Source organism: Monocercomonoides exilis (genome assembly GCF_001643675.1).
Source record: "Monocercomonoides exilis strain PA203 chromosome Unknown scaffold7-2047599, whole genome shotgun sequence".
Taxonomy (NCBI): Eukaryota; Preaxostyla; order Oxymonadida; family Polymastigidae; genus Monocercomonoides; species Monocercomonoides exilis.
In genome coordinates this window covers 1,349,333-1,375,000 of record NW_027150552.1, presented here as the reverse complement: position 1 = coordinate 1,375,000, position 25,668 = coordinate 1,349,333, and the positions used below count along the sequence as shown (strand labels likewise).

The 25,668-nt window shown below is 37.2% G+C and overlaps 3 protein-coding genes across 3 annotated transcripts in view; 1 reads left to right on the top strand and 2 right to left on the bottom strand.

Annotated features, from left to right (window-relative positions):
- MONOS_48 (putative casein kinase 1) overlaps positions 1 to 4,511 on the bottom strand; it is a gene marked incomplete at its 5' end in the record, with an annotated part of 10,660 nt that extends 6,149 nt beyond the window's left edge. Inside the window, 12 exons of the mRNA XM_067874899.1 lie at positions 1 to 1,042; positions 1,336 to 1,516; positions 1,740 to 1,879; positions 2,012 to 2,185; positions 2,259 to 2,510; positions 2,572 to 2,630; positions 2,690 to 2,817; positions 3,299 to 3,994; positions 4,092 to 4,135; positions 4,190 to 4,294; positions 4,340 to 4,434; positions 4,505 to 4,511. The exon at positions 1 to 1,042 is cut by the window's left edge and continues 6,149 nt beyond it. Coding sequence (XP_067733492.1) covers positions 1 to 1,042; positions 1,336 to 1,516; positions 1,740 to 1,879; positions 2,012 to 2,185; positions 2,259 to 2,510; positions 2,572 to 2,630; positions 2,690 to 2,817; positions 3,299 to 3,994; positions 4,092 to 4,135; positions 4,190 to 4,294; positions 4,340 to 4,434; positions 4,505 to 4,511 — 2,923 coding nt within the window. The remainder of the gene's footprint in view (positions 1,043 to 1,335; positions 1,517 to 1,739; positions 1,880 to 2,011; positions 2,186 to 2,258; positions 2,511 to 2,571; positions 2,631 to 2,689; positions 2,818 to 3,298; positions 3,995 to 4,091; positions 4,136 to 4,189; positions 4,295 to 4,339; positions 4,435 to 4,504) is intronic.
- A 290-nt stretch (positions 4,512 to 4,801) lies between these two features.
- MONOS_47 (uncharacterized protein) lies at positions 4,802 to 11,606 on the bottom strand (the record flags this gene model as incomplete). The annotated part of the gene is made up of 7 exons (XM_067874794.1): positions 4,802 to 8,418; positions 8,491 to 8,568; positions 8,666 to 8,796; positions 8,852 to 8,935; positions 9,001 to 9,187; positions 9,244 to 9,283; positions 9,922 to 11,606. The coding sequence occupies 7 exons, from the start codon at positions 11,604 to 11,606 to the stop codon at positions 4,969 to 4,971; spliced, it is 5,655 nt and encodes a 1,884-aa protein (XP_067733491.1). The 3' UTR covers positions 4,802 to 4,968.
- Positions 11,607 to 13,220: 1,614 nt separating this feature from the next.
- On the top strand, positions 13,221 to 24,867 carry MONOS_46 (uncharacterized protein; the record flags this gene model as incomplete). The annotated part of the gene is made up of 3 exons (XM_067874687.1): positions 13,221 to 13,270; positions 13,508 to 21,714; positions 22,333 to 24,867. 3 exons carry the CDS (start codon positions 13,221 to 13,223, stop codon positions 24,423 to 24,425), a joined length of 10,350 nt encoding a protein of 3,449 aa, XP_067733490.1. The 3' UTR covers positions 24,426 to 24,867.
- Between the last annotated feature and the right edge of the window lie 801 nt (positions 24,868 to 25,668).

Genomic DNA, 25,668 nt, shown 5'->3' with positions numbered 1-25,668 from the left:
CAGAAGCAGGAGAAGAAACCGACATGGATGGGCTCGCAGAGAACGAAGGAGAAGTCAACGGCAAATGCGAAGGCAGCTGCTGAACAACACCAGGCTGTGCAGAAGTCAACCCTCTTTGCGTCAAAGAAGAGTCTGAAGCATAAGGAAACCTGTCTGACCCATTCGAGGGGGGATGAAGAAGATTGGTGTATGCGTGTGAGCTGATGTTTGGGCTGCTGTAAGGAATGGCTGGAATGGGAGGACTAGACATTATTGCTGCTTTGGTATCTTGTGAGCGTTGCTGGCTTTGCTGATATTGCTGTGGATGATGAGGTGGATGATGAGGTGAATGTTGAGGTGAATGTTGAGGTGGATGCTGTTGATTATGTTGATTCTGATGATGTTGATGCTGTTGTTGATTCTCTTGTTGCTGATGAGAAAGTTCTTCTGTCTGCTTTTTGTCTGCTGAAGACTCAACTCTTCTTGTTGCAGGTGATCCAATTGGATTGAATGGAATGAACGGCTTGAAATGAGTCCAGCCATTTCTTGGAGAAGCGGAAACGGAAGCGGAAGAAGCAGTTGAAGAAGAAGAAAAAGTGGAAGGAGTGGAAGAAAAAGAAGAAGGAGGAGCTGCTGTAGAAACACCAGAGCTTGGCTGAACAGCAGCCCGTGGCACTTCTTTGAACTGAACAGCATTCCATTTTGAGTCTGTTTTCCCTTCGGTTTTCGCAGTTTCTGCATTTGATGTGCCATTTCTGATCTCCATTGCTTCTCTTTGCTCGCCTCTGCCAGTTAAACCCTGCGAAGAGGTATTGGCTGAATAAGGTAATCTTCTGGCAGGCTCATTCCTTTGTGCCTCTAAGGCTGCAGCGCCAGCAGTTGCTGTTGTTGCGGATGCTGTTGCAATTGGGGTTGCGAAGTTTGACATGTTTGTTACATTTGACATGTTTGGAGTGTTCTGTAAATTTGACATGTTTTGTGTGTTTGTTTTGGCTGCTGTGTTGGATTGCCGACTTCCTGTTGATGAAAGTGGCTGAAAGAGAAGACTGTTTTTGGTTGGATTCTGAGAGAATGGAGGAGAGAACATAGGAGAATGAAAAAAATGAAAGGATAAAAGGATAAATGAATGAATGAATGAGTGAATGAATGAATGAGTGAATGAGTGAATGAGTGAATGAATGAATGAATGAATGAGTGAATGAGTGAATGAATGAGTGAGTGAGTGAATGAATGAATGAATGAATGAATGAATGAGTGAATGAGTGAATGAGTGAATGAGTGAGTGAGTGAGTGAGTGAATGAATGAATGAATGAATTAATAAATAAATAAAAAAATTAATTTGTAAACAGGCAAACATTCCAATCAAAGAGCTGCTGCTCCTTCGGCACACTGGCCAGCAGTGTTTCGAATGGCTCTATCAGCCCGTCGTAATCTGGATCCTGATCAAATTTAAGTGAAGAAACAGAAGCGTAATAATGTGCATATTCTTGTGGCATCCCCTCAAATAGCTTGCTTTCGTTTCTCTCTTTGCTTTTACTTAAATTTATAAAAAAAAAATAAAAAAAAAAAATAAAAATAAAAATAAATAATAATAATAATAATAATAATAATAATAATAATAATAATAATAATAATAATAATAAAATGTCAAAAACTCAAACAGAAAGAACGCTACTGATTATCACAGATATCAGTGCTTTCATTAAAAAAATAAAAAACCTAATTTTCAAAAAGAGATATATATTTCAATATGACACACAGAATTTTTTCGTTCCTATCTTGCTGAGATATTTTCTTACCGAACTGCCAAGGTAGAGATCCTTTAAAAAAGTACGAAAAAAGATAAGATAGAGAAATCAAATCATCGCGACGTGTGGGCTCAATTTTTCTGTGAACGTTCTGTTGGAAAGTAATATAAATGAATTTAAATCATTTTATTTTGGACAACAACAACAACAACAACAACAATAAATCGAAGATTGAATTATATTTTCACATTAATCAAAATAATTCAAAATTGAAGAAACAAACAACAGAGATGTATCTGAGAGTACCAACAATTCCGTGATTATCAGAAAATTGTATGTGAGCATGAGTTGTAGCATCTCGAAATTCTTTTGATAAACCAAAATCTATTAAAAATATTGTGTTACTCAATTGCCCATTTCCAACAAGAAGATTTTCAGGTTTGATATCACGATGGATCTAATGAAGCAACACAAGCGAAAGCATGAAAATGCATATTCTTAAAAATTCTGTTTCAACAACAATAACACACATATCCATTTGAATGAAGCGTTTTAAGTCTTTGAATAAGTTGAATGGCAATTTTGTTGATTGTAACAATAGAAAATCGCCTATGAAATTTTTTGTGGAGGTCTTCCAATGAAGGTCCAAGGAATTCCATTACCAAAGCATTAAATTCTTTATTTGTCCAATAATATCTAACTTTAGGAAATCCTTCTTTTTCATATAATTCAAGGTATCTTTGATACTCATATTTAAGCTTTTGCGAAGCGCTATTCGATACCTATTTTCAGGAAAAGCAAAATATATAATAAGCAAAAAAATAAATATAAAAAAAAATAGACCTCAACTTTTGTTGCATAAATCGTTTTTGATACTAAACTTTCCGTGATAAATACGCATCCTAAAATAACCGAAAAAAATATATTCGTTAAGTTACAAGATGAACGCTTGCTTAGATACCAAATGAGCCCTTGCCAATCACCTTTAATAGTTTATATCTACTTGATATAACTTCAGGAAGTGTCTTAAATATTGTCCCACTAACATCTTCAGAGAATGATGATGGTGGAGGGGTTATCATTTTGATGCTGGATAGCAATCAAGCAATGAAATAAAATGCTTATTTCGATTGTTAAAAACGGAAATAGAAATATTCAGATCAAAGCCCACTTTTAAATTAATTGGTAATTATTGATGAAGAACTAACAAACAAAATTGAAAAGAACAATAAAACGTAAAGAAGTTCAAGTAAGAGTAGAATGTTTGTACACTTATAAAAATAAAGATTAATCTAGATTCAGCTTTAACTACTTTGTAAAAACTATTCAATCAAAACTTCAACTTCTTAATGAAAGTTGCAATTTGTTTTGATAGTATATCCTTATAATTTCTGTCGCCACGTGAACTACCCTATCACTGAACGAATTGGAATCCTTTGATATAATGCGAACGATTGGAACAATCTGAGCAAAGAGAGAAAAAGTAGGGCGCATCCTAATAAAGCAGAAAGCAAAGTGAGCGATAGCATATTTGATAGTGTGAAGTGTAATTAAAGGAGGAGAAGCCAACGGTGTTGCAGGCACTGTTGCTGTAGGTGAATGAAACAGCGCAGCCGGATGAGATATGACAGGGCTGAGATAACTTTTATCATGCATTGAGGAAGAAGAAGCATAAAATGAGTATGAAGGAGAGATTGACATAGTATCAGAACCAGATGCTGAATGAGGAAAATAGAACGGAGAAGTAGTCATCGTTCCTTGCTCAAATACAAACGGCGACAGCGCCAGCGGCGAGGCAGTGAAAGAGGAAGAATTGAAGCTGCCTGAAGTTGCGGTGTCCGCAGCAGCATCTGCGTCAAATGAATAAAGTGAAGGTGTAGATGAGACGGAAACGAGATGGTTTGGATGATGCGGATTCGTTACAGAATCCACACATACCTGCGGAAGTGGGTTGTCTTCGGTCCCTTCTAATGTCGCTGGTATCGTCAGTAAATTCATAGCAGCAGAAGTCTTTGATGAATTTGTGGTTGGTTGAAGAGATTTCTTGAAAGATTGAGAAGAACTTATTCCCGAATCGGAAAGTTCTTGAGAGAGGGATAAATCTAAATTATGCTCTTCACTTTTGATAGCGAAGGATTTCCAGAGGTTGCTGTCATAGCGCGGATTAAATGAGTCCGGCAGTTGCATTATCAGGGAAAAATATCTTGATATTTCACATTTCTTCATAATTATAGTCTGCAGGATTCCATCACACATACACAAATCACTGAAAAAAAATAAAAATAAATATAAATATAAAAATAAAAATAAAAAAATTGAAAAACCCTAACTCAGAAAGACGAATTGAAATATTGATTACACACCACAATGATATAACCGCAGCAAGACAGCCTTCCAAATCGTCCTTCTAATAAACAGTTTTTGATTAATTGCTTTCTTATAAAAGAAAAACTTATCAAACAAGTAAAAGTTTCATGAGCGAATCTATGGCCCTTGTTCCAATCATGCACTGCTCTTTTAATGTTAAAAAAGGAATAAGATCTGCCCAGTAAGAAAAACGACCACTCTAAAGAAACACTAAATGAAAAAAGATTCTAGAAAATGCGCATACAAGCATTTCACTTCCACCAAAATAAGAGGGAGAGAAGAAAAAATTTAAAGCAGGATCATCAGATAAAGGATCAGCTGAAATCAATGAGTGTTGCACTAATAATGAAAATTGATGGATTTTTGAATATAACACATAATAATGAACGACACAAAACATATAAAAAACCATTCATTTATGTATGTTGCTTTGGGCTCTTCAATGTTGTCTGAATACTTTTAGTAGTGAATTAAAAGCAATATTTAGTAAAAAAAGTGCAATAATATCAAAATACCAAGAAAAATTCGTACAATGCTTTTGTAAAGAATCAAGTATTTTTTTAAAATAAAAATTTCTTCTGATATTTTCAGTGTAATGCTCTCAATTCAAAAACAAAATTTCTTATTGAGAAAATTAGTTGATGGTTGGATCAATGATTTTGAATTTTTTTATCAAAAAAATCTTTTCAGGGTTTCAAAAAAATAATTCATCGTCAAAATCAAGTGTTTTGTTTCAAAAAAAGAAGCGCAGAGAAAAAGATGAACAGGTGTTTGTGTGAATGGAAATTCAATTAAATTGAATTATTTATTATATGTAAATTGAAATTTTTTGAGGCAAAATGAACAGAAATATCAAAATCATCCGCTTCAATTTTAACTTCTATTGTGCTTACTATTTCTGATATTTGCAATTTTTACAACACGTGCCTTTGGTGGGCCAGTTTTTGCTGGCTGAGGTTTCACTGCTTTTGCTTCCTTCAATTTGGCAATTTTTGTTTTCTTTGGATTGATACGTTGAACTTTCGCCTTTGGTGGTTCTTCAACACGTTTGGTTTGTTTATTTGGCTTGACATATGATCTTGAAACAAGTCCTGTTGTGTTTCCTGGAATTGTTGTATTTGTTGAGTTTGTATTATTTGCACTTACGCCAGAAATTGTTGCATCAACAATAACTGCATCCACTCCAACTGTAAGTTCATCACTAACAACTGACAACAACAATCCTTCAATTCCTTCGCCAGTTGTATCATTAATAGTCATTGGCCCAAAGACGACTTGAACGGGCTCTCCAGGATTCGTAACCTCAAGAACTGGAAGCATTGAATCTGGGATTACTGAATCATCAATATCAACAACTGTTCCCTCAGGCAGGCTGATGTTCAGTCTGTATCCTGTGCCTGGTCTCAGATCAGTAAAGTTGAATGCACCTCCAACCAAAGGAACTGTCTGAGTTCCATTCACAACGTTTCCGGTTCCATCATCATCTCTGTAAAGTGTGGCATTTCCGCCAGAAGCTGGAATTGTCAAGTTAATTGTTGCGTTAATTGTCACATTTCCAGCACATGTGCAATTTCCTGGACTTGGACGAGGAGGAATTGGAGGATAAGGTGTCGGAGGACGCGGTGGTGGGCATGGAGATGGTGGAGGTGGCCAGAAGAAGGAATCCAAAGCAGGAGAAACAAATGGCATGCCAAATTGGTTCTTGGCCTTCAAAACACGGACATTAGATTCTGGAGCTGCAGTTGGTGTAACAGTTCTTGTTCTTGGTGCGCCTCTTGTTGAAGTTGTAGTGGTAGTTATGATAGTTGTCTGCTGTTGATTGTTATCTGCTTCAGCTTGTTCTCTCTCGCGCCTTCTGCGTGCGCATCCACATGGAGGTCTAGGAGGAGGATTAGGTGGGAAAACGGGATCAGAAGCATTTTGACTGGGTCCTGTTTGGTTCCATCCATTGCGTTCAAGCCATTCGCGCCAGAAGTCGTCAAAGCCAATACTGCTGTTGATTGGTCCTCCGAATCCACAGGGTGGTGGCGGTGGAACTGGAGGATATGTGCCATTGCCAGAGCAGGCACAGTTCAGGTTATTGAGACTGACAGGAATGGCACTCGAGTTGGACGTATTGATTGTGGCTCGGACACGCACAAAACCGGAAATGAACCCAGGAAGATTTGTTTCGTACACGGCAAACGAAGCGTTTATGTAAGGTTCACCTCCAGTAATTGTAACATTTCTTGTCAATGTTTGTGCAACCAAGCCACGGAGTGAAGGGAGTTCGCTGCAATCGGGAACATCATAAGCAACGATTGTGTAGTTTCCTGGAAGAATTCCATCAAATGTATACACTCCATCTTCATCAGTTGTTGTTTCAGCAACGCTGGTGCCATCTTCATCAAATATCTCAATTCTGACGTCGGGGAATCCCTCACCGTTGCAGGTTTCGTTGGTTCCATTTTGGTAAAGATCGCAATAGACACATCCAAACACTGGTGTGTAGCACTGTGAATTACAGAATGGATGAAGGTCAACTGTGTAGTTGCGTGTAACAGTGGAGTTCAGATTGACTGTAATGTTCACTGAGTCTGCGCCTCTTGCTTCATCGTCTCCTGTTTCTTCCTCTGTGTTGTTGCAAAGGGCAATTTCGACACTTACGTTGTATATTCCGCTTGAATTAACAGTCAAGTTAAATCTACCTTGCTCGTCTGTAGTTGCATTGAAGGTTTCATTTGTGTCGTAGTTGAATGCTGTAACAGTCAGATTTGCTGCGGGTAATGTGCATGTTCCGTTCTGGTAGCAGTCGTAGCACACAGTTCCTTGAATGACTGGTGGTTCCAAGCAAGCGTCTCTCTTGAAGACTGGAATGTCCTGCAGATCCTCGGGCTCTTCGCCCATGTCTTCTGTTACATTAATTCTGCGAACGTAATGCAGCCCAGTATCGTTAGTGGTTGGGTATGGAGAGATGTACAGATCGTATTCGCCAATGGTAACGTTTTCGAGATCTGCTGCATCATCAGTAATTGGTGCAATTGCCACAGAAGTGATGTTGGCTGTGCCATTTGTCGGTGTTGTGAGAACAACGTTTAAGCCGTCAAAAGCACCGGCTGCATCGTCTCCTGTTGGGTTGCACGATCCATTTTCAGCGCAGTCAAGGCAGAAAGAAACAGTAAAGTTAACAGTCGGAGCAACATAGCAGTCGTCGTAGCATTCCACAGGGAATGATTCTGTGTAATTTGTCAGTGGTTCGAGATCAGTCAAGTCAACTGAGAAGTTTTGTGGTGATGTTCCGTTCTCATCAGCAGCGCATGGAACAGTAACATTCAGTGTTCCAGTGAATGGAGAAGTAACATTGAATGTGAACTCTCCGTTAGTTCCGGTTGTGAACGTGTTGTTTGGTCCAGCTGCAGATAATACCTGTACAGTTGCACCTGAAATGCCTTCTGATTCGTTGGTGCATGCTCCTGTGCCTTCACAGTCCAAGCAGACAACTCCGCTCACTGTTGAAACGCAAAATGTTGCGTTTGTAAGATACACCTGCAAATCGTTGGAATCGTTTGCAGCCACCGTAATCGTCTCTGTTGTGTTTGGCTCGTCGCCAACACCGTTAATGTTCAATGTGTATGTACCAACGCAGACTGCTGCAAAAGAAGCCACACCATCAGCAGTTGTTGTTTCAGTGTAATCTGTCGGATCATCGGCTGTGCCGTCGGTTCTAGTGAGGGTAACAGTTCTCCCAGCAATTTGGGTTGTTGGAGCTGTTCCAGCTGGGAATGTGGTGCATTCGTCAGCGGCACAGCTGTAGCACAGCGACACAGTCACTGCTTCAGTGGTGCAGGGAGTGGCCTGCAGAGGGCGAGAATGGGCTTCTGCTGCATCTTTCTGAGATGATGGCAGAGACAGAACAACAAATGGTTGAATTGACAGGTCTTTTCCTTTTGAAGCCTTTGGAACTTTGACTTCTTTGATTTGGCTGATTGGAGCTTTGCTGTCAGAAAAGTCTGTTGCGCGAATCAAAACAGATCTCTCAGCTCCGTCTGTAAGTCCGAGCGTTTCTTCCGAAATGGAAACAGTGAAGCGTCCTGCGTTATCCGTAACTGTGGAGATCAGGAAGCTTGCATTCACAATCACATCGACGCTGCATCCGGCAACAGGCTTGAGAGAAACAGATGAAGCGGGTTGAGAAGATGTTGAAATTGCAGTCTTTTCTCCTTCTGCAAGAACCATCCCGCTGAAGCTGTAGATAGGTTGTGCATCGTCGTCATCGTCTTCAACGTTAGCTTGAAGAGGAAGCACAACATTTTTAATTTGTGGGGAAACAGTTTGTGCAACTTTCTAAAAAGGAGCATTCATCGTGAAAATATTTTTATTTCTAAAATTCTTTAAATTCAGAAAATGACTAAAGACCTTTCCATGCTTTAAAGCAATTGTGCTGTAGAGCATTTTTGGTGCTTCTGTTGGATGAACCAATGCAACTGCAATTTTCTAAACAATTTTAAATTTGAAAAAGCGCGAAGAGTAGCACAGATGTGAAAAATGAAAAACGTCTTAATGTGGTTGAAATTCTAAAATAAATACAAACGATTTCGCTATTCTTTCCCTTGAAAGGCTTGCCAGCTGAGCGAATATAGAATTGAAATTCAGTTTTATCAGAGCTTGTTTGTTGGAGAAAGATAGCAGCATCCATAGGAGTTTCTGGAATGATCCCAATTTCTATTATAATTTGGAAATAAGTTTGCTTTTAAAATCAATTTTTAATTTCTCAAACGAGAATATTCATGTGCCTTTCCCTTCAAATACAAAAGGCCTGCTTCTTTTAATGATGGCTTTGCAATAGTGAATGAAGGTTCGTCTAAACAAAATTGTAAAAAATAGTTGATATCAAAAAATTTCAAATGGATTTTTTATGTTGAATACCTTTTGGAAGAGCAATGAAAACAGAATGAAAAGAATAATCATGTGGGCAATTAAGAGTCAGCTTTACTCTAAGTTTTGAGCTTGAATGCTTAAACACTTGAGAGTTCAACGTTAAAGGCATATTCTCACATGAGACAGGTTTTTCATGAGTTTTACTTTCAAATAAAAGTATAAGTACAAAAAGTATCTTAGATAGCATGTTAACGCAATACTAGGTGAGCTAATTAAAATGCATCATTATACAGTTTTTTTACAGTTAGAAATCACATGAAATTTACATTTCCTGTCAAAAATAATTTTATTAATGGGTTTTGAACATAAAAGTGAATTTAGAAATATGAATCTTTTGCTAAACAATTACGCAATAAATACTGAGAATGACATTTTTTATTAGTTTGCTGACTATATTTCTTTTTGGACAATTTGATAAAAGAAACATGTCTGGTTGCACGTAAAAGAACAATCCCACTTTTCAAATTATGTTTTCAAACAAAAAAACGATGTGGCTTATTCCCCTTTATAACATTCTTTTGTATGAGCTTTGATCAATAACATTTTCTTAATGCAACAAATCCAAAAAATTTTCGTAGGAGCTTGAAAATGATAAAAAAATCTTCTATTTTGAAGAAAAGAATGACTTTTAAATTGAGAAAAGTAGTTTGAACAAAACTTGAACGAAAAGATTAACTCAAAAATGAACAATCACATACTTTTTTTGAAACAACATAAAAATTTGAAAGAATTTGGTGAAAAAAAGCAAAAAACCAACATTTGTCATAAATTATATTGCATAAATCTGCTTTATATCCACATATTCATGAAATAATAATTTCTTTCTCTATTTCTAAATTAATTTTTCTTCACGTAAGCACGAATGAATTTCAACCAAAAGAATCAAAATGTGCTTGCACAGTTTCAAACAAGTCAGAAAATGAAGAAAATGAAGAAAAAGAAGTGCCTTTGTCAAATTCAATTTGTTTTCCTTCAGTTTTATCAACATTCAATTGCTTATCCAATCCATCTGTGAACATTGAACTTATTGGTGAATTATTTTTATCAGTTTCTGCTGAAGGAAATACAGAATGATTAGCCAAAGGAACCGATTGAGAAGATATAGATGATGATTGTGAATGCAATCCAACATAATTTTGTGAAGTGAAAAAAGGCAAAGTTGAATACGGAATTCCAGCAACTCTTGCAAAAGGTGGATGAAATGCTGATTCGAAGCTAGAAGGTGCAGCAGAAGAATGATTTTGATCGTTCTTTGAAGACAGTTCATGCGAAGAAACATCAAAAAATTGTTCATTGTGTGAATGCTGTTGAATATATAGCGGATGCTCCATTAGAGAACAGAAATCAATCACCCCACTTTCATCTCGAACAAACAAAGACTGCTTCAGCTTAATTTCTTCTTTCAGTTTTTCTTCTTCTTCTTCTTCTTTGTTTAATTCTTCATTACAGATTCCTGGTGAATGCATTCCTAACAAAGCGCCTTTATCTTCATAATCATTATTCTTTTTCATAGGAATCTCTTTATTTCTTTCTTCACTTGTTTTTTCCTTCTCTTCTGAATCAATCATTTTTCTCACCTCAATTTTTCCTTCATTTCTGTCCATCTGTTTATCATCAGAAAATCTTCTTTTATTTCTTTTCTCTTCTTGTTCGTTTATTTTTTCGATCTCTTTCAAAGTATCTCTTTTTCCTTCAAAGAGAACCTTCTCTTCTCCTTCCTGTGGATTTCTTCGAGAACTCACAAGAGCAGAGAACGACAGCTGCGAAGCATTGGAATCCGCACTTGCTGCTGCAATAGGCGAAAAATCAATTGGTACAAGAGGCTTCGGAGAATCCTGCTGTGAAATGGAATGGCTGAATTTCGCATCAGAAACAAGTTTCGAAGCAGCAAAAGAGGCAGGCGACGCTGGCGACAAGCACTGTGCCAACGCGGGAGAAGTGCTTGAAGAGCTTAAAGAGCTTGAAGTGTTTGAAGAGCCTGAAGGAGAAAAAGAAGATGAATTGAATGGCGCAGACGGGTGAAGCGAAAAAGAGAAAGGAGGAGAACGCGGCTGGGATTCATCAAACACCCGCAGCACAGGCGCAGCTGATGAGTAAGACGGAAGATTCGGCACGATATTATCCATTGCACCTTGTGTAAGCGTCTGCTTTTCAGGCGACAGTTTGGAAGGAGACAGGCCAATAGATGCATGTGAGAAAGGAGAAGTTGCAGATGGAGAAAAGGAAGGAGAGCGAGGTGGAAGATATAACTGAGGATAGGAAGAAGAAGAAGTCGTTGAAGAAGAAGAAGAAGATGCAATTACAGAAACAGAAGCAGGCGTGGATGAAGTAACAGTGGACGATGTGGAAGAAGAAGAAGAAGAAGAAGAAGAAGAAGAAGAAGAATGCAATGAAGCATCTCTGCCTGGAGAAAACATTACAAAGCTTTGTGAAGGAGATGCCATTGTCGATGAAAAATACGATGGATATGCGTTTGGGGACGGAGTGGTGCTTCTGATATTTTTATCGCCTTGTGGGCTGATGGGAACGGCTTGAGGAATTCCATCGTCGTTCTGCGAATCAATGGATGAAGATCTTTTTATTGTGCTTTTCATCCTTGGAGGTGGAGCAATGAAAGATTCGGGGATTCGTTGAGATTGCGTAAAAGTTCTTAAAACAGATATTTCAATTATAACTTTTGAAAATGAGCATCTTCCAATTACCGAAAAATAAACTATTTCAAATAATGTGAAAAAAAAAGAAGGATAATAACAACAAGAACAAAAGTGCGTAAATAAGTCATACAAAATGTTTTTGGATTAAGTTTGAATGATTGAGGCTTTGGAATGGCAGTAAGATTCTTTTAAAAATATCGGAAAAAAAACATAATAAATGAAACGTAAATATTTTTTGGATCACAGATCAAAATTAAAAAATATAGAAATTGCTTAAGTTCAAAAGAAAACCTTAAGTTCAGGATTCTCTTCAAATACACTGCTACGCGAACAAAAATAAGTTAACTGTTCAACTGCATGCAAAAAAGATTCTGTTTTACAGGTTCTGAAATAATCTCAATTTTTAATCAACAGCAGAGATACCATACATGAGTTAACAATTCAATATAAATAACATACATTATGCTAACATCTTGATATCTCATTCTTATTACAAGCATTACAGCTCGCTCAAAATGAAATAAAGCACCCTCTGAAAGAATAATATCAAGTGGTATGCTTGAACGAAAAGCTGCTGATAAAATTTCGCAAATGCGTTGTTCGAATAACTTTCGAACCATATTGTTTTTCTCCATCTAATCGATTAATTTACAAAAATATCATAAAATAAATAACTTAAAGGTTAGATCAAGTTATGAATTTTTATTCGCAGGAATAATGAAAATATTTTCGCTGTGTTATTTTGTTGCTTTATATATTTGTTCGTTAAAAATCGAGACAGTCCGAATTGAGAAAGAAGTTAACACTGTTCATGCAATTAAAGATGGTCTGTTTATGAAAGAATTTGCAAAGCACAATTTTTGCGAAAAAGCAAATCAATCCTCGAAATGTGACCGAAAAATGGATATTATTGAAGCATTAACAATCAAGAATTGTAAATTGTTTCCGTCCATTCTGGTAACAAACATACTTTTGGATAATTCATCATGCATATGCTCCGAGATTCAAACACGACTCAAAAGAAGTCATTTGTTTGTTTTGAATCGCAACTCATCTCTTACATTGGAATCAATTGTAGTTTTTCCACAACCATTTACAGCAGAAAGTCCAATTAGCTTGTCAAACGGCTTTGCTTGTGTTCAAAATATGTCACTGTTTTTTAGAGAGGTTAGAAAGTCATTTTCAACAATTATTGAATATTGTCCAGCAGCGGAACCTTCGATTCAAAACTGTGGTGCATTTATGAAAAATTGTTATTTTTCATCATTTGATGCGATATCTCCTTTTCCTCTTTTTGTGTCATCTCCAAATTTACGAAGCAGCATCGACCAATCCATTTTTATAAATATATCTCGTTCAAAAGAACTATCAAACACCCCATGTAAAACTTCCAGTGCATCTTCAATCAGCTCTAGTGAATTCACGAACGTTGCTTCTCCATATGATGGGGGAATAATACATGGACTGAGAGGTCATAATTCCCAATACATAAGCAACACTTCCTTTGATTCATATTTCAGAATGTCAAATGAGAATTTCAACAATAATCATTCAATGGAAAATCACACAATATTAACAGGAGATATGATTTGTACAGATTGCTGGTTTTCAAATTTTACAGATCATGCAATTTATTTTAAATCCACAGGAATACTTCAACTTTTCAGTTGCATTGGAAAAGATTGCACTTCTTCTATAGGATCAGGTTCAGTGTGTTTCATAAGAGGAAGGAGCTCAGTAACAGTTGAATCATCTTTTTTTGATAATTGCTCTTGCATGCAATCTGGAGGAGCATTCTGGACTCAGTGCAATTCTTTTTCCTGTTCTCAATCGAATTTCAGTGATGGGGAAGCTGGACATCGAGCATTTGCACTCCATTTTGATAACACTGAAAATCCTGTTCAGATCAGTTGTTGCGTGTTCACAAATGGAAAACCTTACTCTTCAACAAATACAGGAGGAGGTGCACTTTCGCTGATGAATGATACAGGGGCATGCGTTTGTGAGTGCTATTTTTCAAATATTTCTTCAAGATCAAATGCATCAGCAGTTGGCATTTCTTCAACAACAAATCTTCACAGCAAACTGTTTTTCTGTTTTTTCGAGAAAAATGTTGGCGATGCTTCGTCAGATGTATTGACAGATAATGCAAGTGTGAATTGTTTACAAAAAGAAGATGTGATCTTCTGCCTGTCACTTTCAACAGGAACAAAACCGCGTGTGATGATCGGAACGTCTGACTGCAGCACATGGATTCCTCAAGGATTTAACACTTTGAAAGTGGATGTTGTGCATGGAGAAAATAATAGAATGTGCGGTCATGGATCAAGTGATTACCCTTATCCCACATGCAAAACGATCGAGTACACAATTCAGGTGGCTGATCACATCTCAGGATTAACCACTCGCGTGGATATCGCTGCTGGAGCGTACACTGAAGAAGGAATGAACGTTAATAATCTCACAATGAACTTTTGTGGAGCCAGCAATCAGTCAACAAGCATCTCTTCATCGATAATTACTTTATTTCAGATATCAACTGGTTCTGCTTCGTTGAGCAAATTGACAATTGTCCGGAATTCTTCAGCATCAATCTCCACACAACTATTTTCAATAACACAGTCAAGCGGACGATTGAATGTCAGTGATTGCATAATTACTGCAGAAGCAACAAATCATAATCCATTCGCAACTTCTTTGTTTTCATTTTCTTGTGGAGCAATGACATTTTCAGATGTGAAATTCAAATCGATGAAATTCATCTCTGTTTCTGCGATTGCCATTGATGCAAAATCTTCTGAGAATCTAGTATTCCACTCAGTTGATTTCATTTCAATTGTTCGAAATGAAGGAAATGGAGCTGTTTTTGAAAAAACAATTCAAAGAAATGAAGTTGTGACATTTTATGGAATGAATGCGAGCAATTGCATTTGTTTAAAGGGAAGTGGTGGCTGTGTCTGGCTAAGCGTTGAAAGTGGAGGAGAGGTAATTATCGGGAAGAATAGTGAAATGACAATGTTTTCTGGATGCACAGCAACAGTCAATAACTCAATTGGAGGATTTGGAGGGGCGTTGTTTTTCGATACAAAAAGAGGAGGAACAAATTTTGTTATACAGAACTTGACTTTTGGTACAGGAGGAAATGAAAACAAAGCAGATTTAGGAGGAAAAAACATTTTCATTGATTCACAAAAATTGAGCTCAGTTGTCACGTCAACAACATTTCAAATAATTTTGTCATCAGATAGCACAAAAAACACTGAGGCAATGGGATTTGAAGAAGGATTCAGAGACATTCCGATTCCTTTAGCTCCATATTTGATGAGACTAAACGAGAAAGCACGCGTTGGCGGTTCTCAACAAAGAGATTTCAGTGCATGCGGCTTTTCATCATATCCATGTGAAACAATTAGCTATGCTGCCTCACTCAGATATTCTGGTGCTCCGAAGACGATTATTTTGAACAGCGGATTTATCTTCAAAGAATCAATGGAGCTCAATGAAAATAATTGGACTATTGAATGTGGGATTATGGGGACTGAGATTAATATTCAAGGAAATGGTCAAGTCCCTGCTGTTGGAATGATTCATGTGACAAAAGCCACAAAGATGAGCAATATTTCGTTCTGTCTCCCTGCATCCTTGCTTTCCACCTCAACATTGATCGCATGCTCAGCAGAATCCCTCGAACTGAAAAACTGCGGAGCAAAGCTGAGCAGCAGTGGAAGCAGCGAATTGGAATATGACTTTGTGAGAGCTTCTCATTCAACGTTGGTTCTGAATACATTCACCGTTAACACACAACTATCATTTGCCTCGAATAGCATGATAATGTTGAGAAATGGCTGCAATGTGAATATGAATAACTGTGCCATTTCAGAAGTTGAAAAGTCAAATGGAAACGGAGGATTCTTTGAATCAACAGGAAGAATTGAAGGAAACTATTCTTGCAACATTATTGTTGATAACTGCACCTTTATCAGTTGCAAAGCTTGCAGCAACAATGCGTGTGGCGGAGGATTGTTTGTTGAGTTGAAAGAAAATGAGAAGCTCATTGTTAATGGTTCAACAACATTCGATGGATGCCTCACAGCTTGTGTGGAACACGATACAGGAAAGGGAGGAGCAGTGATGATTTCAGTTAGCGATGCGTCTGCTTCGTTCGCATTTGGAGAAAACGTGCTCTTCTCTCAGAGCAAAGCAAACAATGCTACTTTCGGAAAAGATTTGTTCATTTCCTGTGGAACTGGAATTTTTCTAAAAGAGAAGACTAACTTCGAATCACTTCTGTTTTTTGACAGTTCCATGGAACCTGATGATCTGAATCAAATGAGTGGAACGGAAAATGGAGAAGATGAACCATTAATTCCAATATTTGTATATTTTTGTACATTGGTGTCTTCTATTTTCACAGATGGAGATGGTGGAACAGATCATCCATTCTGTGGATTTAAGGGATTTATGTGTAAGTCAATTGATTACTGTTTTGAAAATAGAATTAGTTCTTCGGTGAATGAAATTGATGTTGATTCAACAAGCTTTATTAGCAACGAGCTCGTTGCGATGAATTGTCATTTCTGTCTAACATCGCAAACTTCAGAAGCATCTGTTTCATTTGATGATAAGGGTGACAAAAACTGTGAAGCGCTCATTGTCTGCGAATTAAATTCTACAGTAGAGATATCTAATCTTGAGCTTTTATTGCCAGATACACTGCAGCAAAAACACATTTCTATTCTCGAGAGCTCATCAACACTATCATTGATTTCCATTTCGTTTGTTTCAATTAATGAGTCAATATCTCGACAATTTGGAATCCTTCGAGTTATGGGCGGAAAATTTACAATGTCAGACGCATTATTCAAAGGAATATTCTTATTTTCAGGAAGATCTGCGATTGAGATCTGCAACGAACAAGTCAGCAATCTCAACAATTGTTCGCTTATTGGAGTGAAGCAGTACAACGGGGGTGGAGGTTGCATTTCTGTGAATATGCAAATTCCAACACCTACATCAGTTTTTTTGGATAATTGCACTGTTTCAGGCGAATGTGCGGAAGGAAGCAGTCTGAAAGGAGGAGGCATTTTTGCTTCACTGCAAAGCGGAGTTATAAGCATTCAGAATACAATGTTTGACGAATGCAAGACACCTTCATCGGAAAGCGAAGCAAATGGAAAAGGTATTGGTGGAGGGTTATATGTTTATGCAATTGATGATGAAACAGAACTTTCTTTGAATAAAGTTATGTTTCATGGTTGTTCGGGGTGGAAAGGTGATTGCGTGTTTGTGGATGGAAACAATTTGAGCATCTTGATTAAAAAGGAAAGATTTTTATTCGAATGGGCAGAATTAGATGAAAAGGATCTGATGGGCTTTGAACGAAGCACAACAAGCAGCAGTGTTGAACTTCTTCTTGGTGCATTTCTGACTCCGTTTGAAGTCAAAGGATTTGTGAGCGGAGATGGTGAAGGTCTTGATCATTCAGGCTGTGGGTTGAGAGCTTATCCATGCAGAACAGTTCCTCATTTGCTGAAAAGGCGCTTCCAAACAATCTCTTCAACAACAGCAGAAATCATTTTCACTAGTTCTTATTCAATCAAAGATGCGTTTGTAATTGAATCATATTCAGCTTGCTTTGAAAGTGAAATGGAAGGAATAGAAACTGTGATTGAAGAAGATGGCACTGGAGTTGCTGATGGGCTTATTGAAACAAGAAATGTGGTTTCATTCAGTTGCATAAAATTTTCCTTGCCTTCTCAATTTGCTGTGGAGCGCATTTGCTTGTTCCTTTGTTCTTCATCAATATTAACACTTCAAAAGTGTTCTGCGCAGCTTAAAGGCGGAGTCGGAAAAATTGAGTATAGCTTTGTTAAAGTCGTGAATGGAGAAGCACACTTGTATAATTTTAGTTTTTATGCTGTGAAGTTTGGTGATACATGCGCTGTGCATATTAGAGGAAACGATGGACGAGGGATTATGAATGCTTCGGAATTTAATGAAGTTGAAAGCGATTCAAGCAGCGGTTTAATTTTTGTTTCAAATGGATGCTATTTTGAAGAGGTTAATAGCACAATAAGAGAATCTATTTTTGAAAAATGCTGCGCTGTTTACTGCGAAAATGGAAGTGGGATGAAGATGATAAATTCATCGTTGAAGAATTTGACCAGAAAAATAGGAAATGGAGGAGGATTGACTGGGATTGTAGGAAACGGGAAAACAATTGAAATAAAGAATTCGTCATTCATTGGAATAAGATGTCTTGCAACAAACTCTCTAGGTGGATGCGTATTTGTCAATGTTGGTAATGACGGTGGGTTCTATTTTGAGTCAAACAACATCAGTGAATGTTCAGTGAATGGACAGCAGGGATATGGAGGAGGAGTCTATTTCTCTCTGGAAAGTCCTTCAGCCAAGTACACTATGAGATCAATTCAATTTTCTCAAAACTCAGCAAAATATGGAAGTGATATTTTTCTTCTCAGTGCTGCTCCACGGCAGGTGCTTCAAGCAGATTTGTGGGATGGTACAGTGCTTGAGTCGTCGAACAGTGAAAATTTTTGGGTTATGGATTTACTGGATGAATGCTCCATCAATCAATCAATCAAGCCATATCTCTTTCCAGAGCCCACGTCTGTGCTATTTGTAAAATTTGGAGGAACAAATAACAATCAGTGTGGAGCCTTTGATTATCCATGTGGAGATATGATTTTTGGACTGGGGAAGATGACAGATGAGATGAGCACAATCCATATCAATGAATCAATTTTTCTTGAACAACGATTGAGCAGATCCAACTTGTCACTTTCAATCAGAGGAAATGATGAGAAGTCCTATTTGAATGTGAGTGAAGGAGGATGTTTTGAACAAAAAACAGGAGATGCTCATACGACACTTGCATTCAACAAAATCATCTTCATTTTGTCAGAGAATCCAACAGACGATGTTTCAAGTTTAATTGCAATTACAGTTGGGCGGGTTGTGATAAGCAGCTGCGAATGTGGCAGCTCTTCTGGACCAACACAAAAGAGTGGAGCTTCCATTGTCTCTGGAACAGGAGAAGTTAAGTTTTCGTTTTTCAGCATCAATAACGTTTTATTTAGCCGATTCAAAGGGATTTGTGCTGTTTCGAATGGAATGCTTGCTTTCGAATATTCCAATGTTTCTTCTGTCATGCAGTCTTATGATGAAAATAAATACTTAAATGGTATCGAACAAGCACATAATGGATTGGTTGTTGGATGTGGGAATTCTAAAATTTTGTTAAACGGAAGTTCTTTCAAGAATTGTGTGTCTGAATGGAGTGTCATAAACGCAAGGGGAATTGAAGCGCTCACGATTGGAGGAGAAAGTCAAATCGATGAATGCTCATGTTTATCAACAGATGGAGGTGGTATTTACTGCCAATTGGTTGATAATGGGAAAATGACTCTGGAGGAGTGTTGTGTGACATTTTGCTCGGCTAATGTAAACACTGGAAAGGGAGGAGGATTGTATCTTCTGCTTGAAAGAGAATTCTTTGGAAACTATGTTTTGAAAAACATGAAAATTCATGACAACGTTGCAAAATATGGAATGGATGTATTCATTGAATGTGAAAGCCTAAATAAATCCATTTCCGCTTCTCATTTCCAAGGTTTAAATACAAACGAAGAAATTCTTGAAGTCAAAATGCAAGGCCTGGACAGAGAGAAGTTCGTGGATGAGCCAGTCAATCTGAGTCTATTCCTTGAGCAACGGTTGGATCAGGTGATTTGTGTGTCAGCAGATGGATACGATATGATTGGATGTGGAACGAATCTTTATCCTTGCTGTTCTTTTTGGAGAGGTTATCGGAATTTGGTTGAAAATTCAGAAGATAAAGAATTGCAGATTGTTAACAATACAGTTATTGATAGTCATTTTGAAATAGATTATCTCACAGTTAAATCAACAGCTTCCGGGACACAATCGATAATTTCAATCAGCAAAGAAATACCTGCAAGTGATTCAATGAGCTTGTTGAACAACAAAGGAATTCTTTTAATAGAAGATATGATTTTTGATCTGCCAGATATTTTTGTAAATGAAATGAAATCAGTGATTGAATCTTCTGGGACTTTATCATTTAAAAGCAGTTCATTCACTAAAGAAAGTGATAACGAGTGTTCTTATAACTTAATTTTGATTAATGGTGGAACTTTTTTGATGAAAAATTGTGAAGTTTCACATATAATTCACAATGCCTCCCCGTTCAATATTTTATTCGCATCTTCTGCAACAATGGAAGAATGTAATTTCGAAGGGATTGGAGGAAGCACAATCCTTAAAGGAGGACATATTCGCGCAGCATTGAAAGACCTAAATCGGTTTAGTTTGCATAATTGTAGCATGAATCATTGCATATGTTCAGGAACAGAAGGAAAAGGAGGAGCTGTATTTCTGGATTGCTTGCAGATCTCAAACGCAAACTCATTTTCATTCAATAATACAATGTTTGCTTCAAACAAAGCAGCACATGGTTCAAATATTTACATATTTGGATCTGACTTGAATTTCACAGTGAATAACAATTCGTTTTCATTCGATTACGCATCTTATATAACAGATGAAAATCCTTTTTTTGGAGAAAATGAGCAGTTTGGAATGATTGATCTTCTTCTTCTTCTCGTTCCTTTCAACAGCCCAACGGTTTATGTATCGACTGATGGATTTGATATTGCTGGCTGCGGTGACCATTCCCATCCATGCTCTTCATTCTTGACTGGTTTCTATCATGTTGAAGATGAATCTATTTCAAAAGAAATTATCATTCATGGTTCCACGTTGATCCAAAACCACTTTGACTTGGATTCATTTTCTGTTCATTCTGATTTTTCACCATCATCAACAACACGCAATTTTGCTTCGGCAGATGCTTTGATTGACATTTCATCATTATCAAATCTCACAATAGATGTTGGCGTTAACGATAGTATCAGTTCTATTCTTTCCAATTCAGAAACACTTCTTTTTTCTTCCATTAGATTTTGTGTATTAAAAGCAAGAGGGGACAGCCAAACAACAGTAATTTCCAATGGGGAAGGATATCTGAGTCTTGATTATTGCATTCTCGAATGTCATACAGCTGGCAACACTGAAACATTATTTTGCTTCATTCTTATGAAAAGTGGAGAACTTTTTGCATCCAGCCTTCAAATTGAACGAATAACATTAGGGAAATGTTTGATAAATATTATGAGCGGATCTGTTTGTTCATTTCAAAGAATGACCTTCGATGCTATAAATATGAGCACTTCTGGGCTTGTCTTTATTGAGGAAAAAACGGAAGAACATTCATCTCATGAAACAAGAGTGGCAATCAACGAATCAACATTTCGAACTTTGACAGGTGATGGAGAAGAGTCATGTGCCATCTCCAGCATTTCAACAGAGAGCGTGCAGTTGAGCGTGAATAAAACGTCGTTTATCACCAATCACGCAAAATCGTCACAGAAAGGAGGAGCAATATTCTTTGCTCTGAATGAAGGAGGATGGCTGAAGATGACAAATAGCGAAATAATTGAGTCCTGCTGCAACGAAAATTCTGGAAAAGGCGGAGGCGTCTATCTGCATTGTACAACAAGTGGGGAAGTTGATTTCATTTTTCATCAAATGTCTCTTCTTGGGAATGCTGCATTTGTTGGTCGGGATATCTTTGTGGAGTGTTTCAGTATTGAAAATCAAATCAATGAAACACAGTTTCGATTTGATCTCCGACCAGAAGAATTCATCAGAGCTAATGCAATTTGGGGAAGAGATAGCACGTTGGGAAAGGATGTTGATTTGATGGATTACATCACAACTTATCAGTCAACCACAATTATTGTCTCTTCAGTTCATTCAGACAGCAGGAACTTCCGCAATTGCGGGAAAAGCGATAGTCCATGTTATTCCGTTGATTATGGTCTGAACCATATCCTATCTGATTTCGATTCCAGACTTTATGTGGACAAGGAATGTATCATTGAGGATGAGTTTGATCTGGACAATCTGACTTTGAGATCGAAAGTGCATTCAACAGCCACTTTAAGTGTGGTTCCGTCAGGTACTGCTTCCAGGGATGAATTAATTTTTTGCTCTGAGAGAGTGCAGATGGAGCTTCTCAATTTTGTATTTCCTTCACAAACTAGTTCATCTCATGAGTGTCTCATAAAAACAACGGCTGAAAGATGTTTTATAAAGGATTGTTCTTTTGAAGGAAAAGACATAGGAGATGCTTCAATGTGTGAAATATCATTTTCTCTGATTGAACAAATTGGAGGAACATTGGAATTATCTGACCTCACCATATCTTCACTTTCATTTGTTTCAACTCATAGTGTTTTACAGATTCCACTATCTGGAAATTGTTATTGCAAATGTCTGGAGGTTTTCGATATTTGCATTCCAAATTGTGAGTTCTGTTCTGTTTGTGATGTTGAAACAAGTTATAATGGAAAAAGTGGATCAATTGATTTGTCATTGACTTCCTTTAAGAATCTCAACTGCTCTGAAATGGGCATTATATCGGTATTATCAGCTCAAAATGAATGTCCAATCAGTTTCAGTAACTGCACATTCAAAGAATGCAATCTTCCAAAATATAATGGAAAGCTTGCATCGTTCGGCTCCTGTTCAAAATTGAATTTTACATTTTGTTTATTTGAAGGATATCAAAATGATTCAACTGTTATTGGAAATTCAGCAATTGAAGATGTGTGCCATTGGAATGGGTCATTAATTTGTCTCACAAGCTGCACCAGTTACATGAAAGATACAACAGTTGCAAACTCATCAAAAGGAGGAATTTCTGTTTCAAAGGGCAGATTGACAATAGAAATGGGAATGTTTGAGGGAAATAATCCATCAATTGAACGATATCCTTCAGCAAGAAGAAATATAATATGTGATGAAGGGGGAATTGTGGATGTGATGAGCTTTAAAGGAGGAGATGGCTTGCTTCCGAACTCATCGATGTGGATTTTGAATGAGGGTTGCGAAATGGAAGGAATTGCTTTGGAAAGAACGTCTGTGCTGTTTATTCCTCATTTGGAGAGAGTTGAACAAGAAGAAGCAGGAGCAGAAATAAAACTGAAGTTCATAGGAAATTTGCTTATGCCCTGTAGCTTGCAGTTCCGGGTTACAACAACACTAAATGAAGAGAAATTGTTGCATACCAACAAGTTCGAAGATAGTGAATATGTGAACGAATCTGAAGTTGTCACAAACATCCAATCATCTTTGGTCAAAGATGCTCCAAGTGAAGCTGAGGTGAGTGTGTGTATCTTGTTTGGTGACGAAGAGCGACCTTTGTCAACGCAATCATTCGTACTGAAGAACAAAAGCGAGCCTCAGACAAACGCAAATGGAAAGCTGGCCAAAGAAGGAAGCGGAACTGTTTCATCGTGGGCTTTGATTGTCATTTTCATTTTCGTTATGTTGTTTTTGATTGTTCTGATTGTATCAATTATATTCATTGTTCGATGGAGAAAAGCAAAGAACGAGAACAAAGATCTGAGAGAGATTGTGAATGATAACATCAGAAAGGAACCGAAGGCATTTGAAATGGTGACGATGGAGATGTCACCTGAGGAGCAGTGGCGAAGAGCAGAAAGGGAGGCAGAGAAGAAGAATGAAGAAAGGATCAAGAAGAGGGTCTATGATTCGAATATGGAACATTCAGAGTCATCGGAGCATTTATTATCTGAGAGTGGCTCAACAGAATACATCCTTGGGAGAGATTCAGACAAGATTCCTGAATGGATGCTGGAGAAGGTTGATGAGAAAGAAGAGGAAGAAACAAGAAAGAGAATTCCATCACCTTCCATTTCATCCACTTCAACCACAGACACTTCAGACACCGAATCCACATTTGTTCGATCAGAGAGTTTGTGTCCAACCACTTCATCCATGTCGAATCTGGTTGATGCAATTGCCTGTTCATCAGTGTTTGAAAAGCTGATTGTGGATCTGAGAGATTCACTGTTCATGCTGCTTCATGGGAGGAACGAGAAGAAGGAGATGGCAATTGGCACTCTGAAGGAGAGAGAGCACACAGCTGCTCAGGTGTTGTTCTGGGTGGCGAATGGAGCGCTCCACTCATTTGAGAATGAAGAAGACGAGCTGTCATCTCTTGCCCATCTGAGTCCTCACATTGTGTTGTTCTCAGAGCACATGATCATCTGCATTGCCAAGCACTCCGACTTCTCTTCAGATGATTCAGATTCCTCATCCATCTCTTCCGCCTCCACCATCATCACATCTTCCTCTGATTTCTCAACTGCCAACAGGAATGGTCGAGGTTCACCACCACCCTCATCTGCCTTTGAGGATGATAGTGATAACAAAAAGGAGTGTCTGAGGTGGAAGGCGCCTGAGCTGCAGATGAACAAGAAGATGGGAGCAACAAAGGAGTCAGTCTCATTCTCGATTGGGATGATGCTGTGGGAGTGTCTGACACTCCAGATCCCATTTGGAGAATATGAGGCAGAGGTTGCAGGGCAGAAGATAGTGAATGGGGAGAGGCCAGATTTGAAGATTGTTGAAGGGAACACATTTGAGCAAGTTACAAAGAACTGTCTTTCTGCCTCAGCAAATGATCGCCCACCTCTTTCACAGCTAAAGCGTGAATTTATTCAGCGCTTTCCGGATGGAACAGTTATGATGACAATATCAGATGCTGTTGATTTGGCTGATTCTTCTGGGGATGAAGACATTACCAAAAGAGGAAATGTTGAAATTGATGAAAGTGGGTACTTTTAAAGTGAATTTTTTGAATTGAGAAAAATATGATGATGATAAACTGAAGGAATGTGCATCGTCCAAATTATTATTTATTGATAGAATAGTTATGCAATTTTTCTTTTGTCAAGATGAAATTGTTTCATTCAATAATCACAGGTTGAAAATTTTCAATTAACAATAATACAGAATATTTCATTTATGCTGTTGGTATATCATTTCATTATTTGTGCGTGGATTGTATAATATTGCTCTTGTTTTCGTTTATATATATATGTTCCATCTCGTTGATCAAAAAATGGCACTCACAAAAGAGCTGCCTTTTTGCTTTTTTTGAAGAAAATTTATATTATTATTATTATTTTTTCATATGCAGTTGAATTTTTGTCCAATTAGGACTTAAAATATATATTCAGATTCATATCTATCAGAAACAGTAGTTTGTTTCATTTGCTATAAAAAAGGGAGAAAATTGTTTTATGTCTGAAAAATTTTGGATGTTTTAAGTTAAAACAAAATTTATTAATTATATATTTTTTTTGACCTTTTATAAGCTTCGAATGAAAACCGGAATGCAACTTGATTTTTGAATTCAGACACAAAATAATTAAAAGTTTTATGTTAATTATTTATTAATTCAAATGCTTTTGTGAAATAAATGGAGAACATTCACTCTCCACTTAATCAATAAACTGGATGTTTCTTGCATAAATCATTTTAATTATAAAGATCCTAAATTATTTTTCAAAACATAATTTTTCATTCATCATTTTCGATTCAAAAAATGTCCATGAATATTAGAAGATGAACACTGAAAAGTGAACAGGCATATTCAAGAGATCATCATCTTTATTTGAGTTCATACATTTGTTTTTGAAACTATCGTGATGAATTCAGCATTTGAATTCAACATTTCATCACAATGACAAATAACCTTCGAAAAATTAACACTCCGAAAAAAGTTATGATTTCAAAAATAATCACCCAGGTTGTTTCAGAAAAACAAATTCTTTCTTTCTTTTTATTGGAAATGCCTTTCGTATAATCAACTTTCAGTTCATCTTCATTTGAAACATTTCTGACAGGATTCTTTCAAAAATTGACTGGCACTTCATTTTATCCAACTTATCTTTTCACGCTTCTTAAACAAAAGATTCATGAATTTGTTCCTTCTTCGAGGCATGCAAAATGAGAAAAGTCATAATTCCTTCAAACATACAGATACAAAAAACACTCAACCGCACTCCTTGTCTTATCTGCAAGA